We start from the raw sequence: 13,535 nt of genomic DNA, 5'->3' as shown, positions 1-13,535 counted from the left end.
AGCCAGGACAGGGCCAGGCTGAAGCCAGAAGCCTGGAGCTCCATCCGATTCCCTACACGGGCAGCAGGCGCCCAGCACTTGCGCCGTCATGTGCTCTCCTCAGGTGCACTCGCAGGGAGCCGGATGGGAGAGCAGCAGGACCCAGACCAGCGCTCCCATGATGCACGTGGCAGTGCAGCCGTGAAGGGGCGGGGCCTCAGAACCCTCCTCTACCCCAGTCTGGAATGGGGTAGAGTGTCGCTCCCCCTCTTCGTGGAGGAACGACACAGGACCCTGCGCTGTTCTTTCGTCTGCTCGGCCCTCCCCGGGTTTGCTGCTGGTTCTTCCCGGGTTGGCTACCGACCCTTCCACCTCTGTGGAAGGGCAGTTCCCCCTGCCACTTTCCCCACTTCCGCGGGGGAGCGGCACACCGCCGGCCGGCTCTCTCGGGGGCTGCACAGGTGTTCCTTCAGGTAGATGTTCCCCTCAGATGTTCCTGGTGCATGTTGTCTCTCTCCTCCTTTATAGTCCTCTTCCACCAATCCTAACTCGGCTGCCCACACGCCGAGTACGCTGCTCTCCTCCAATCAGGAGCAGGTCCTGCAGTTTATTGGTTGAACTGGAGGCAGCTGTGTAGAAGCTGTTTTCTCCTCTCCCAGCGCCATATTGTGGGAGAGCAGATGCATAGAATAAGTCTTAATTCCAGTAACAGTCTAGTCCGGGTTGCTCCCCACAGTAGAGGGTTTGGCTTTGATGCGTATTGTGGGATTACTTTATTAGTGCCCCTCCCCCCTTCGGACCGTGAGCTCTGTGAGGGCAAAGAGTACAACCGCTTAGGTCCCAGAGGATCCCTGCTGCCAGGGGTGGGGGCTGGCAGTACCCACAGACGGAATGAATGATGCAGACACCTAGACTGAATGAATGATGCAGTACACAGACTGAATGAACGATGCAGGACCCCTAGAATGAATGAAGCCATGCGCATATTCTTGAATGAAAGATGAGCTACGCACTGGTGGATGATGCGTGGGCTCACCAACTTTCCTGACTGCACGAACTTGGATAGGTTACCTATACGATCTCCTGTCATAGGCCGCTTTACAGATGGGGCTCTGTGGTCAGGTAACTCACCCAGGCGCACCCAAGCCGGCTTGGGCTCCAGGCACAGGGCCCTGGACCCTTCGGGGGTCGGGCTGCCCTGGCAACGGGAGCTTTGGGCTGCAGGCACCTGTCGCCACAGCCCTGCACCGCGGCACTAACAGGTCTGCTCTGTGCTTTTGTCTGCAGGCTCAGGAGGCAGCAAGGGCAGGGCGGCCAGCTCCTGGACACAGAAGGCCGGACGGGCAGCCAGGCCCAGGGCAAGCTCCCAGACGCTTGCAACAACCACATCCTGGCTCACGCCTGTCCCCGCAGCTGCAGCAGCTAAGCCCCGGCTGCAACCGCCCCGCGGGATGGCACCGTCTCCACCCTGCCCCCCAGAGCCCCTCTCTGTGCCCTGACGGCCCCTGCCTCGCCCCTGGAAGCACCAGATGCAGAAAGACCCCGGAGTCGGAGCTGGGAAGCCTGGGTTCTGGTTGCAGCTCTCTGCCGATTTGCGGTGTGAGCCGGGACAAGCCACGCCCTCTCCGAGCCTCAGTTGTCTTCTGCCGAGGGGCTGGGCAGCTCTCCGCCCCACTTGGTTCTTGTGGGGACTTGTACTTGGGAGACTTTGCAGACCCTGGGTGGCAGACTGGCAAAACCTTGGCGTTTCTAAGATCGTTTGCAGCTGCAAATCACAACCCTGGTATCAGACCATCACAGCTGCAGCTCCGCCCGCCCTAGCTTACTAGATGGCACTTTCCAAAAATGCAGCCCCCGGGGCCAAAGAGAGGTCTCAGGTGTTTGCGCCTCCTGCAGAAATCCTTCTAGATCCCGCGCGAACCTGAGGTGTGTGCGCCGTTCGCTTTCTGATCGTCCTGGGAGACTCAGCCTGCAGACCAGCCTGGCTCCCTGAGTCTCAGTGCTGCAAACACTCCCCTTTCATTCCCAGACCCCTCCCCACCCTTCATCCCAGGGGTCTACCCATCCCACCAGTGCTGGATGGCACAGAGGTGCCCGTTCAGCAGAGGGTCAGCTGCTGACTGCTGGTTACCCCACAGACACCAGCTGAGCCCCCTCCCCTGCCCCAGCCCCGCCCTGCAGCAGGACTTGGCCTCCAGGGGCTCCCCCGGGCCGGGGAGGTGGGGGAAGGGCATGATCCTGGCCAGTCCCTCCTCCAACACAAGGGTTGGAGGCAAACCACCTGTTCAGGGAACGGCTTGCCTGGAGCAGCAGGTGGGTTCTAGCCTTGGTGTCGGGCTTGTGGGCAGAACCCACGCCTAACATCTGCAGCCCAGGGACCTTGGGCAGGTCACATGGTCACGCCGAGGGTGGCCTCCTCACCCTCACCTTCCGGGGGGCAGTTCAGTGACAGTCCTGCCTGTCGCATGCCTGGCTCCTTGGCTGACCCCGCTGGTGGCCGTTGTGTCACCATCATCACTTTCTCGTGGGGTGAGACTTGTGTTTAGGGCCCTTAAGTTTTCTCTAAGGCTTTTGTACTTATTTATTTTGTGAGAAGCAGACAGACAGAAAGATCTCCCATTCACTGGCTTCCTTTCCAAACTTGGCCTTCAATGGCCAAGGCCGAAGTCGGGAGCCAAAAACTCAGTGCAGGTCTCCCACATGGGTGGCAGGGACCCAGCCCGTCAGGTGTGCGTTAGCAGGAAGCTGGTGTTGGGAGCCGGAGCTGGCACTGAGCCCAGGCACTGCACTGGGGGACGGCGGGACTCACCGTTCCGCCAGACGCCCCTTCCCAGAGTCTCTGACGTGTGTGTGAGTCCTGCTAGAGTTCAGTGTGCTTCCGTTTGCTCCACCCTCCTTCCGTTTTCCTCTCTGTACATCCTCGGGGCTGTCCGTATTGTCTCTGAGATTTCTTTCTTTTTTTTTTTTTTTTAACTTTTATTTAATGAATATAAATTTTGTCTCTGAGATTTCTTACGAGACCTTTCTATGTTCTGTGACATTTTATATTTTTGTTTTTTAAAAAAAAGAATCAGTCGTAGTTCTGGTCCGTCAAGCCCCCGCTGTTTGTGGATTGTGTCGCCCGCCCGCGTTGGTCTGCATGTGTCTGCGCAGCTCTGTGCTGTCCTGGCCAGGAACTGCCAGGCTCCTTCCTACGGCCCTGGGCTGCGTCCCTGGGGGAGCGGGAGCGAAGTGGCCCTGGAGGCACCGCACTTCCTGGCTCTGTCAGTCCGCGTTCCTTGTCAGAATAAACTATTTCTTGGAAATTCTTTCTCACCGATTTGTCCTTACTTCAGGGCTGGGTGGGCGGGGCCGGGCTCCTGTTGAAGGGGCTCAGAGTTAGGCGAGGCGGGGGCGTGGCTGCCGATTCTGCCCTGGGATCAGACCCCAGTGAGCTCCGCAGGTGAAGGCGCCGCCCAGCTTGATGGCAGCGGCTTGTTACCGTGCGGAGGTGCAGTCCGTTCACCGGGAAAGACAGAAAGCTCTCCACCGAGAGAGAAACACCAGTGTTTCCAGCCTTGTGCACCACACTCACACTAGGGCACTCCAAACAGTTTCTGGAAAGTGGAATTAAAGGTCTGTTTTGGCGTGACAAGTATTGCAATCATGCCTTTTTGTCAAAATATGCAAAGACAGCTCCTGCTGGATTTCAGAGGCTTTTGCATCAGAGATAAACATCTCTTAATCCCATTTCCTGGAGCCTTCCCGAGCCCCCCACAGGTGCAGAGGAGCTGGCCTTTCCCTTTGGGAGGTGGGAGGGACTTCCTGATTGCCGGCCCTGCTGGGGTGCCGCTCCACTCCCACCTCCTCCTCCTCCGTGATGCCCACCGGGGCTGCTGGCTCCAACCCCAGCCAGACGCAGCCTCTCCCACGGGCCATCACGCCACTTGCCTTGTTTTATCCTACATGCCTCTCCCCTCCCCCGCCCCAAGAAGTCACCTAAGATGATACAGGTTAAGATGATACAGGTTAATTGATTAATCAGCTGCAGGAAGTGATTAACAAGAGAACAGTTCCAAGCGTTCTGTCATAGGTGTCATTTGAAACCTATGCATTGTTGACTTCTGGGATTCTACATTCAGTATTTTTGGAGCACGGCTGGCCGTAGGCAAAGTCACAGAAAGAGAGACTGAGGATGAGGAGGGACGCCGGCCACCCAGGTGTGACTGCCGAGTCCCCTCCTGTGTGCCAGCAGGAACCGCAGCCTGTCTCCTGTCCAGAGAACACCCCAGAAGTGGCTGGAGGGATTGCCATGGAAGCCCCACACTGGACCCAGTCACCCAGCACACAGCAAGGCGAGGACTGACCCTGGCGGGCAACGCACAGAGCAAGGGGTCAGGCAGCCACGGTGCAGGTCCTAGCCTCCCAGGGATTCGCACCTGTTGAAGGAGAGGGGACAAGCAGTGCGGGCTCAGCTCCTGGGTGGGCCTCGGGCTGGTCCGCAGCGGATGGGTGGGTGACAGGGCGGGGGCGGGCTGTGGCCCGTCTGGGCTCTCTGGTTAGGTGGGTGTGACTGTGTTGTTGGAGGCCTGTGCATTGCTGTGGCCAGCGCTTCGGTGTTGGCCGTGGGGGCCGGCAGCGGCTCTGTGGCTCGGGGTCTCAGCCCTGGCTCCACCCTTGTGCTCCCACGGAAGCCACACTTCTGGGCTCAAAGCCACACTTCTGGCGCCAAAGCAGCCACTCAACTGACACCCACCTCCTGTCTAATAAAAAGTCTTCTCCAACGAAAGCTATTCACAAAGAACAGACAACGATTACACTAAACGCAACACAGGAAACATTTAGGAGCAGGGACCCATGACACCTCCAAAGGAACACTGTAGTTCTCTATAGATTCATCCTTGTAGAAGGAAATCTACAAAATGCCTGGCAAAGAATACAAAATGCTGATACTAAGGGAACTCCATGAGATGCAACAGACTGCAGATAGGAAACCCAAAGAAACGAGGAAGGCGATGCACGATGAGAAATTCGAGTCAGAAATCACTGAAAACAATCAGTCAGAATATTTGGGGGCCAGTGCTGTGGCGCAGTGGGTTAAAGCCCCGGCCTGAGGTGCTGGCATCCCATATGGACGCCAGTTTGAAGCCCAACTGTTCCACTTCCAATCCAGCTCCCTGCTGTGGCCTGGGAAAGCAGCAGAAGATGGCCCAAGTCCTTGGGCCCCTGCACTCACGTGGGAGACCCAGAAGAAGCTCCTGGCTTTGGATTGGCTCAGCTCTGGACATTGGGGGTGTTTGGGGAGTGAACCAGTGGATGGAAGACCTTTCTCTGTCACTGCCTCTCTCTGCCTGTAACTCTCTCAAACAAATAAATAATTTTTAAATAAATAAAGAGTGATCTGACTGCCCAGGGGTCCTGAGCTTGGGATTTCTTCCCACGGACCCTTTCCCTACACGCAGAGCAAGGGACAACCTGTGAGTTCAAATGCAAGGGTCCCCTCTGGGAGCATGCAATTCGTCAACGCAAGCATACGTCTTGGACATTATTCTCTGTAGCACACATGGGCATTGGCTGTCAAAGTCACGACCAAAGCTTAGTAGGGGTTTATCTCTATTACTTGGTTTCCACCTAATGTGTTGAATTGCGTTGTTTGCCTTTTATGAAATACATTTAATAATTTAGAAGCAATCAGGCAAAATATTTTTGCACAGATGAAACACATTTGCATGATGAAAAGCATAAACTAAGATGACAAACATCACACTGGGGGGAATACTTGGAATTTAGTTCAGAGCACCGAGTGATTATCCCTAATATGGAAATCTCAGTGGAGGCAGGAAAGCCCCAGAGAAGCGTGAGCTAAGAAATGAAAAGACAGTCACGGGGAAAGAGCCAGAAATGTGGACAAGATGCTCTGAGAGGGGCTGGCGCTGTGGCACGTTGGATTAATCCTCCGCCTGCGCCCACAGGGGTGCTGGTTCTAGTCCCGGTTGCTCCTCTTCCAATCCAGCTCTCTGCTGTGGCCTAGGAAAGCAGTGAAAGATGGCCCAAGTGTTTGGGCCCCTGCACCTGCGTGGGAGACCCAGAAGAAGCTCCTGGCTCCTGGCTTCGGATCGGTGCAGCTCCAGCCATTGCAGCCATTTGGAGAGTGAACCAGCAGATGGAAGACCTCTCTCTCTGTCTCTCCCTCTCTCTGTCACTCTGCCTCTCAAATAAATAAATAAAATCGTATAAAAAAAAGATGCTATGAGAAGAGAAAATGAATGCTAAGGCTTCAGGCTCAGAGGTAGTAACGAGAAGCCAATTCAGCGCCCCGTTGGGAATTTTTTTTTACAGACAAGGTACATGACAGTGGGCTTCCAGGCACTGGGCATTAGACTCACCAAGCAGAGTGACCCTGAGAAATGGGGACGAGTGGGGGGAACCTTCAGTCACCCTGTCTGTCTTGGGAGACTTTGCAGACCCTGCTGGGGAAGGGGGCTCCGGCGGAGCCCAGGGGAGTCTGAGGCTGTGGGAGGAGGACCGGAGAGAAGACAGTCCCAGAAAGCCGGAACTCCAGAGCGCTGTCCAGGGGCTCCTGCAACTACCCGGCAGAGTTCTGTCTGCACCTGTGTGGGAGAGGCCGCTGAGGGCGGGAACAGAGCCGCCCAAAGGCCCCCCGGGCACAGGGCTGCTTTCTGCCACCAGTCGTGGAAGGCTCGTCACTGAGGGGCCGTTTGGCCGAGGGCTCGGAGAGAGCTTGCATGGCAGAGCTCACCAGACCGCTGCCATCCTGGCAGGTCAGGCCTGAAAACAGACGCCAAAGGATCAAAGCGTTTCCTGGTTCTCAACCGCGTCCTGCAACAGAGCTCGGGCATCTTCGCAGAAAAGCGACAATCCCGGCGCTCAGCCTTGAAGGTGATCAGCAGCCAGTGCAGGAACAGCACCTGCGCAAGGAAGCGGGAAAGGCAATGCGGAATGAGGACGGAAATCCATCTAACTCAGCCCACACCTGGCACTATCGCAACACGCACAGGTGTCACCACACACACACACACACACACTCACACACACATTCACACACACACTCACACTCACACCCCAGAGGCAAGGTTTACGGCACTAAATGCCTCCGCGGGGCGAGAGAGGTCTCTCAGGTCTCCGACTTCAGGTTCCCCCTTAAGAAGGCAGAAGAGCCAGGTAAACCTGCAGTGAGTCGCACAGGAGGCAGGGACGGGGCGGGCAGACTCAAGGGAATACGACTCAAGGGAATACAGCAGAGAGAAGCAGTGACACCAAGGGCTGGTTCCAGCAACAGACCATGCAAACGGATGACCCTCTGGCCAGGCTGGTCCAGGAGCGAATGGACTGATGAAGATGGGAGGGAGGGAGGGAGACACAGGCTGGCTGCATTCCATATCACACCGCCCAAGATACAGTTCCTTCTCCACTCCCAGCCTGGACTCCTGCTAATGCGCACCCTGGGGGGCAGCAGGTGAGGGCTCACGGACTTGGGGCGTCGGCACCTACATGGGAGCCCTGGATGGAGTTCCGGGCTCCTGGCTTCCACCTGGCTTGGGCTTTTGGGAATTAGGCCAGCTGCTGAAGGATCTCTGTCTCCGTCTGCCACTCTTTCAAATACATCAATCTTTTTAAATGATGCCATACAACAGAATATGAAAAAAAAAAAAGGAAATTGACCACAGCTTGTACCATACACTAAAATAAATAAAAAATGGATTACATAAAGCTTGAAACTATAAAGCTTCTAGAAGAAAACATAGTAAAAATTCTTTGTGACCTTGGTTTGGGCAAAGATTTGTTAGATGGACACCAAAGGCAAAATCCATAAAAGAAAATATTGGCAAATTGGACTGAATCGAAGTTAAGACCTTCTGTTCTTCAAAAGACACCATTAAAAGAATGAATGGGGGCCAGCACTGTGGCGTGGTGGGCTAAGCCTCTGCCTGCAGCGCCAGCATCCCATATGGGTGCTGGTTCAAGTCCCGGCTGCTCCTCTTCCAGTCCAGCTCCCTGCTGTGGCCTGGGAAAGCAGAAGATGGCCAAGTCCTTGGGCCCCTGCATCCATGTGGGAGACACGGAAGAGGCTCCTGGCTCCTGGCTAAGCTCCAACTGCTGTGGCCATTTGGGGAGTGAGTCAGAAGATGGAAGACCTATCTCTGTCTCCCTCTCACTGTCTGAAACTCTAACTCTCAAATAAATAAATAATAATAAAAAGAATGAACGGACAAGTTGCAGAATAAGAGAAAATACAAACCAACCACATACTTGATAAAGGATTTGTATCCAGAATATATAATGAACTCTCAAAATTTTAATACAATAAAACAGCCCAATGAAAAGTAGGCAAAAGATTTAATCAGATGTTTCTCCAAAGAAAATGCTAGTCTATGGTTGGCCAGCAAAAAAAAAAAAAAAAAAAAAAACCAAATGCAATGAGAACTCAGTGGTCAGTGATTAAGACTGAGGCTGGAAAGGCTGAGGGGCACACGCACCGCAGGCGGGACTGTGAAGTGGTGACCACTCTGGACAGCAGCACAACGTGCGTTTAACACACACCTGTCACATGACCCAGCCACGCGTCACCTCGACATTGATCCAAACACGGCAAAGCATGCATCCACCCGAAGACTCGTCCAGAAATGTTCCCAGCAGCTCTGCTTGTCAGGGCCACAACCCAAACCATCCCAACTGCCCCCAGCAGGAAATGCACGCGCAGTCAGCCCACGCTACCCTGAACAAGAACGGACTATCGCCATGCAGAAGCCCAGCCATGTGGATTGGATGACGCGCAGAATGATTGTCTCAGGGCAAGGCTGCTCCGTTCCTTACGCAGGAACCGCAGACTGGTGTAGGGGGTGGGGCGGGGGCGTGCACCTGCAGGGAGGGGTTACAAGGGCCCCGGAGACAGGAGGGGAGGGGGAAACATTCGTTGTCTTGATCACGGCCAGAGCACATTTGATCACACATCTTAAATCTGTGCATCCAGCCGGTGCCGCGGCTCACTAGGCTAATCCTCCGCCTTGCGGCGCCGGCACACCGGGTTCTAGTCCCGGTCGGGGCGCCGGATTCTGTCCCGGTTGCCCCTCTTCCAGGCCAGCTCTCTGCTGTGGCCCAGGAGTGCAGTGGAGGATGGCCCAAGTGCTTGGGCCCTGCACCCCATGGGAAACCAGGAGAAGCACCTGGCTCCTGCCTTTGAATAGGCGCAGTGCGCCGGCCGCAGCACGCCAGCCGTGGTGGCCATTGGAGGGTGAACCAACGGCAAAAGGAAGACCTTTCTCTCTGTCTCTCTCTCTCTCACTGTCCACTCTGCCTGTCCAAAAAAAAAAAAAAAAAAAAAATCTGTGCATCCATTAGACAGCAATTCGGTCCCGATATGGTTTTAAAAAGGGACGTCAGATGCTGAGGGTCAGAGGAGTTTTCTCAGCTTCTCAGCTTCTTGGCGCAGATGCGTGCTCCCCATCACGGCATACTCACCTCGCTAGTTGAGTGTTCAGTTTTAATGTTAGCATTTCCGCCTGCCTCTGACCTTTTTCGATAGCTGAGTTTTAGTCCCGATGTACTAAGAAGACTGCTGTGTAAGAATGCAATAGTCCCCGGAGTAGGAATCTAAACCTACATTTGCTGCAGCAGTTACAGTGCTGCCTGGGGCACCTGTATCACCACTGGAGTCCCTGGGTTCGAGCCCCACCTCTGCTTCTGCTCCAGCTCCCTGCTGAGCCACACCCTGGGAGGCAGCAGGTGATGGCTCAAGCCCTTGGGTCCCTGCCACCCACGCAGGAGACCCAGAGTGAGTTGCGGGGTCCTGGCTTCAGCTTGGCCTAACCCTGGCTATTGTGGGCATTTGGGGAGTGACCCAGTGGATGGGACACCCTCTCTCTCTCTCCACCTTTCAAATCAACCAACTTAAAACAATTTTAAAGGCAGTTTTTCTGCAAAAAAAGTTTTAAAGTCCATGCCTAGATTTTTCATAATATGCATATTCTTCCCCACGCAATTTTTGAAGCCTCCCTCTCCATACAGATTTGGTGAGTGAGCCATCAGGGTGCAGGCAGACAGCACTCAGTGGACACTTGTGGGGCGAAGAGAAAGGAAGGGATTTGCCTCTGCTTGCACACTCCCATAGCTCCAACCCCATCCACCTGGCTGCCCAGCACATCCTGGGGCGAATCCGAGGCTGGGCTCTCCTGTCCACCGACAGAAGGCGCTGTTACCAGGTTCCGATGCTGGGCTCTGACCTGCTGGGGCACCTCCTTTGGCTGCTAATGGCCTCTTCAATCACCGCCCAGTCTATACGTTGGAGCTATTTTTTTTTTTAATCCTTCCGTGCAATCTCCTTTCAACTGTGCATAACTCCAGCAGAGGCCCTGCAAAAGCAGCGAGCTAGCCGACAGGAACACGGTCACCACCGACAGCTGCCTCTGATCCTGACTAGGGGGTTCTCGCCATTCTGCCGGGAAGGAAAAAGACACTCAGAAAGGCCAGAAACTCGCCCAGGAGCCCACGGCCCAAAGGGAGCGCCCAGGATTGGAACTCGGGTCAGCTGGGTACACCTTCCACTCCCCCACCCCGCGTGTGACCACCTAGATCTCCTAGATGGGAAAACTGGCCTCGTCAGCTCTCCTCTCTGCTTGTGCCTATCCACCAGCGCTGGGGGACACGGCCAATGGCGGCTCGTTAGGACTGCAGGCAGCCCCTCCCCCGGGACCTTCTGCAAAGTCCCTGTTCAGCAGCTGATCTCTCCTGGGACACGAGAATTCCTCTCCTCTCCGCATTCTAACCCTGGGCTCGCCACGGGTTTGCAGCTGGAAGCAAACTGCCTCTGCCTCTGCTCGTGGAATCCCAACAGCCAACGTCCACTGATGCGAGTGGGAATGCCTGCTCGGCGGGTGCACGAGCATTTCCGGGGTGACTGCAGGGAGGGGGTGGGAACAGCAGACCCCGTAAGGAAGTTTTTCCGACCACCAGCCCCCAACAGCTGTCCTGTATCAAAGACCCCGCAAGAAAGCGACCCTGGAAACCCAGGGAGCTGCCCTAAGCGCCCCCGACTCCCCTCCCCCCGTCACAAGTCCTCCTGCAGAGCTGCAGATTTGGAAGCAGCGAGCTCTGTCTTCCCCTGCCCGGCGTCCGGCTTCTGGAATAACTGCTCCCTCGCACCCACCCTGCTGAACGGGCCAGCACCGAGCAGTCTGGGCCCAGTGCTAACCAGCATCGGTGCCACGACAGGAGCCAAGACACACCAAGCGTTTACAAACAGGTCAGTCCTTTATGAAGAACCGTGTGTAAAAATATTTTTTAAAGTTTCTTGTATAAAAGCAGAATATGTAGGCTGGCACCGCGGCTCACGAGGCTAATCCTCCGCCTGCGGCGCCGGCACCCCGGGTTCTAGTCCCGGTCGGGGCACCAGATTCTGTCCCGGTTGCCCCTCTTCCAGGCCAGCTCTCTGCTGTGGCCAGGGAGTGCAGTGGAGGATGGCCCAAGTGCTTGGGCCCTGCACCCCATGGAGACCAGGATAAGTACCTGGCTCCTGGCTTCGGATCAGTGCGGTGCGCCGGCCGCGGCGGCCATTGGAGGGTGAACCAACGGCAAAGGAAGACCTTTCTCTCTCTCTCTCTCTCTCACTGTCCACTCTGCCTGTCAAAAAATAAAAAATTTTAAAAAAAGCAGAATACGTAACAAATGCAGAAAGAAGAGCGCAGAGCCTTGCCGTGGACGTGGACGGAGTCCGTGGCAGGCAGTCGGGCGGGGCGTGAGAACTGGGGGGTGCAGGTCTCCCCCAGACCCCTGGTGAGGGGACGGAAAGGACGGCAGCTCGAGTCCTTATGATGCGGCAGCCAGTGCCGTCGGGAAATCCACAGATTACACTGCGTCCCTGGAAGCCGGAGGGTCTGGGTCCTCCACTGGCACAGCCTGAACTTGCCGCCGTGCACGGGCCACGCGCACGGTGGGCAGAAGATGAAGAGCCAGCTCAGAGGCCGCCGTGGGCCTCCCCCTCTTGCCGGTCCACGGCCGCGGCCCGAGTGGCCTTTTTGGCGTTCAGGAAGTTCCTCCTCTTCCTCCTGGGCGGAACGCGCGGCGAGATCTCCGGCTCCTGCGGATTTCGGAAAATGAAGAGCTTTTCCCCGGCGTTGAACACCTCGATGGTTTCCAGCCCGACCACGGGCACGGCCGCCGGCTCGCCGACGGGCTCCAGGGACAGCTGTGGCCAGCTGCCTTTCGCAGAGAACATCGTCCTCTCTCTGAGCGGCGGACACGCCTTCTTCAATATGCTGGAGACAGAACAGAGGGTCACGCTGCACGTCCTCCCTAGCCGAGGGTTCCGACGGGACAGGAGGGTCCCCTTCTGTGTCCCCGCCGTCCCCGGCCCCATGTCCACACTATAGAAAGGACTGGTCCTGTACTTGCTGGGTGGCCCTGTGCCCGCGGCAGGCTGCCGTCAACCCCTCCTGGCTGTGACAGCCTCGCATTTGGAATTCTACAAGCCCACCGCCGCCAGGGTGAAGTTGGAGGGCACGTTTATGCCATGGAAATCAGCAATGCTGCAAACCAGGGCTCCCTGGCTCTCTCTCCAGTGGCTGAAGACTGTGTGGGTCTCCCCCACAAGCAGGCCCATGGAACAGGGTTACAAAGCAATGTGCAGAATTAGGCGAGGGGTGCTGAGATGGAACGGGGCAGCACACTTCAGGAGCAGCCCCCCTAAAAGGATTACTGGGAGTCTGTCCATAGCCGTCCATCCCGAGTCCCTGGCTGGACGTGACAGTGCCTCTGACTACCCGTGAGAGACCTACACAACCTAAAGCCACAGGGCAGGACAGAGCCGCCGTCACCGGGCATGCGCCAGCTGTAAGCCGCCGGCGAGCGTGAGCCCCTCCCGCTGCCTTGCGAACAGTGAGCGGAGCAGGGTCTGCCGTGTGACACAGCCTCTCTGCAGGTGCGTGGTGCCTCCAGCCAAAAAGCACAGGCGTGGGTGGAGGCAGCACACGCCTGGACGTTTTGGGAATTAAAGGGATCGAGTCAGATGGCCTCAAGCCCCACGGCCGCATGCTGGGGCCTCTGCACCCGACCCCACTCCCAGCCTCTGCGTCTGAGCCGCACTCTCTGGAAGGTGCAATGTAGCCAGCAGCAAAAAAGCTCTGGGAGCTGCCATCGGGAATTCTCATTATTTTCAGCTTTTAATGATCTCCTATTAAAATAGCCAGCAAATGCAGCAAATGCAGCCATTAAAACGCTCACACATGCTAGAACATTCTGCCCCCAGTGGCTCGCAAACAGCCCACGGAACAGAGAGCCGTGGTCCTCAGGGAAGAGACCTGGGCCATCTGTAGCGGCTTCTTGGCTTCCGCCCGCGGCCACCCCCGCACGCAGCAGCCCCCCGGCCCGGCAGGCGCGCCGTTACCTCTCTTTCCTCTCGCGAAACCACAGCCTCTTTTCAAACCCCCTGCTGCTCAGGTCTTCTCGCAGTCTGCGCTCCAAGGCTTGCCACCAGCCCCGGTGCTTCCTGGCAGGGGAAGGGAGAGTCGTTTGCTTCCAAAGCCCTGGAACCTTCTGGCAGTGAGAGATCCGGGCCTCCGGCA

The 13,535-nt window shown here is 56.4% G+C and overlaps 2 protein-coding genes across 5 annotated transcripts in view; one reads left to right on the top strand and one right to left on the bottom strand.

Annotated features, from left to right (window-relative positions):
• The window catches only part of STK32B (serine/threonine kinase 32B), a 250,413-nt gene extending 242,758 nt beyond the window's left edge, over positions 1 to 7,655 (top strand). The window contains exon 12 of the mRNA XM_051829718.2: positions 1,267 to 7,655. Within this exon, the coding sequence (XP_051685678.2) occupies positions 1,267 to 1,405 (139 nt within the window). The 3' untranslated portion in view covers positions 1,406 to 7,655. The remainder of the gene's footprint in view (positions 1 to 1,266) is intronic.
• Positions 7,656 to 8,297: 642 nt separating this feature from the next.
• Positions 8,298 to 13,535, bottom strand: part of EVC2 (EvC ciliary complex subunit 2) — a 90,259-nt gene continuing 85,021 nt past the window's right edge. For all 4 annotated transcript variants that reach the window (XM_070068046.1, XM_070068042.1, XM_070068044.1 and 1 more), the window contains 2 exons: positions 13,358 to 13,459; positions 8,298 to 12,230 (listed from right to left, as the gene is read on the bottom strand). In XM_070068046.1, the coding sequence (XP_069924147.1) occupies positions 13,391 to 13,459 (69 nt within the window). In that variant the 3' untranslated portion in view covers positions 8,298 to 12,230; positions 13,358 to 13,390. The remainder of the gene's footprint in view (positions 12,231 to 13,357; positions 13,460 to 13,535) is intronic.

The sequence above is a fragment of the Oryctolagus cuniculus genome, chromosome 2 (genome assembly GCF_964237555.1).
Source record: "Oryctolagus cuniculus chromosome 2, mOryCun1.1, whole genome shotgun sequence".
NCBI classification, from domain to species: Eukaryota; Metazoa; Chordata; class Mammalia; order Lagomorpha; family Leporidae; genus Oryctolagus; species Oryctolagus cuniculus.
Note: the sequence above shows the minus strand (reverse complement) of the source record. Positions and strands in the feature narration are given on the sequence as shown.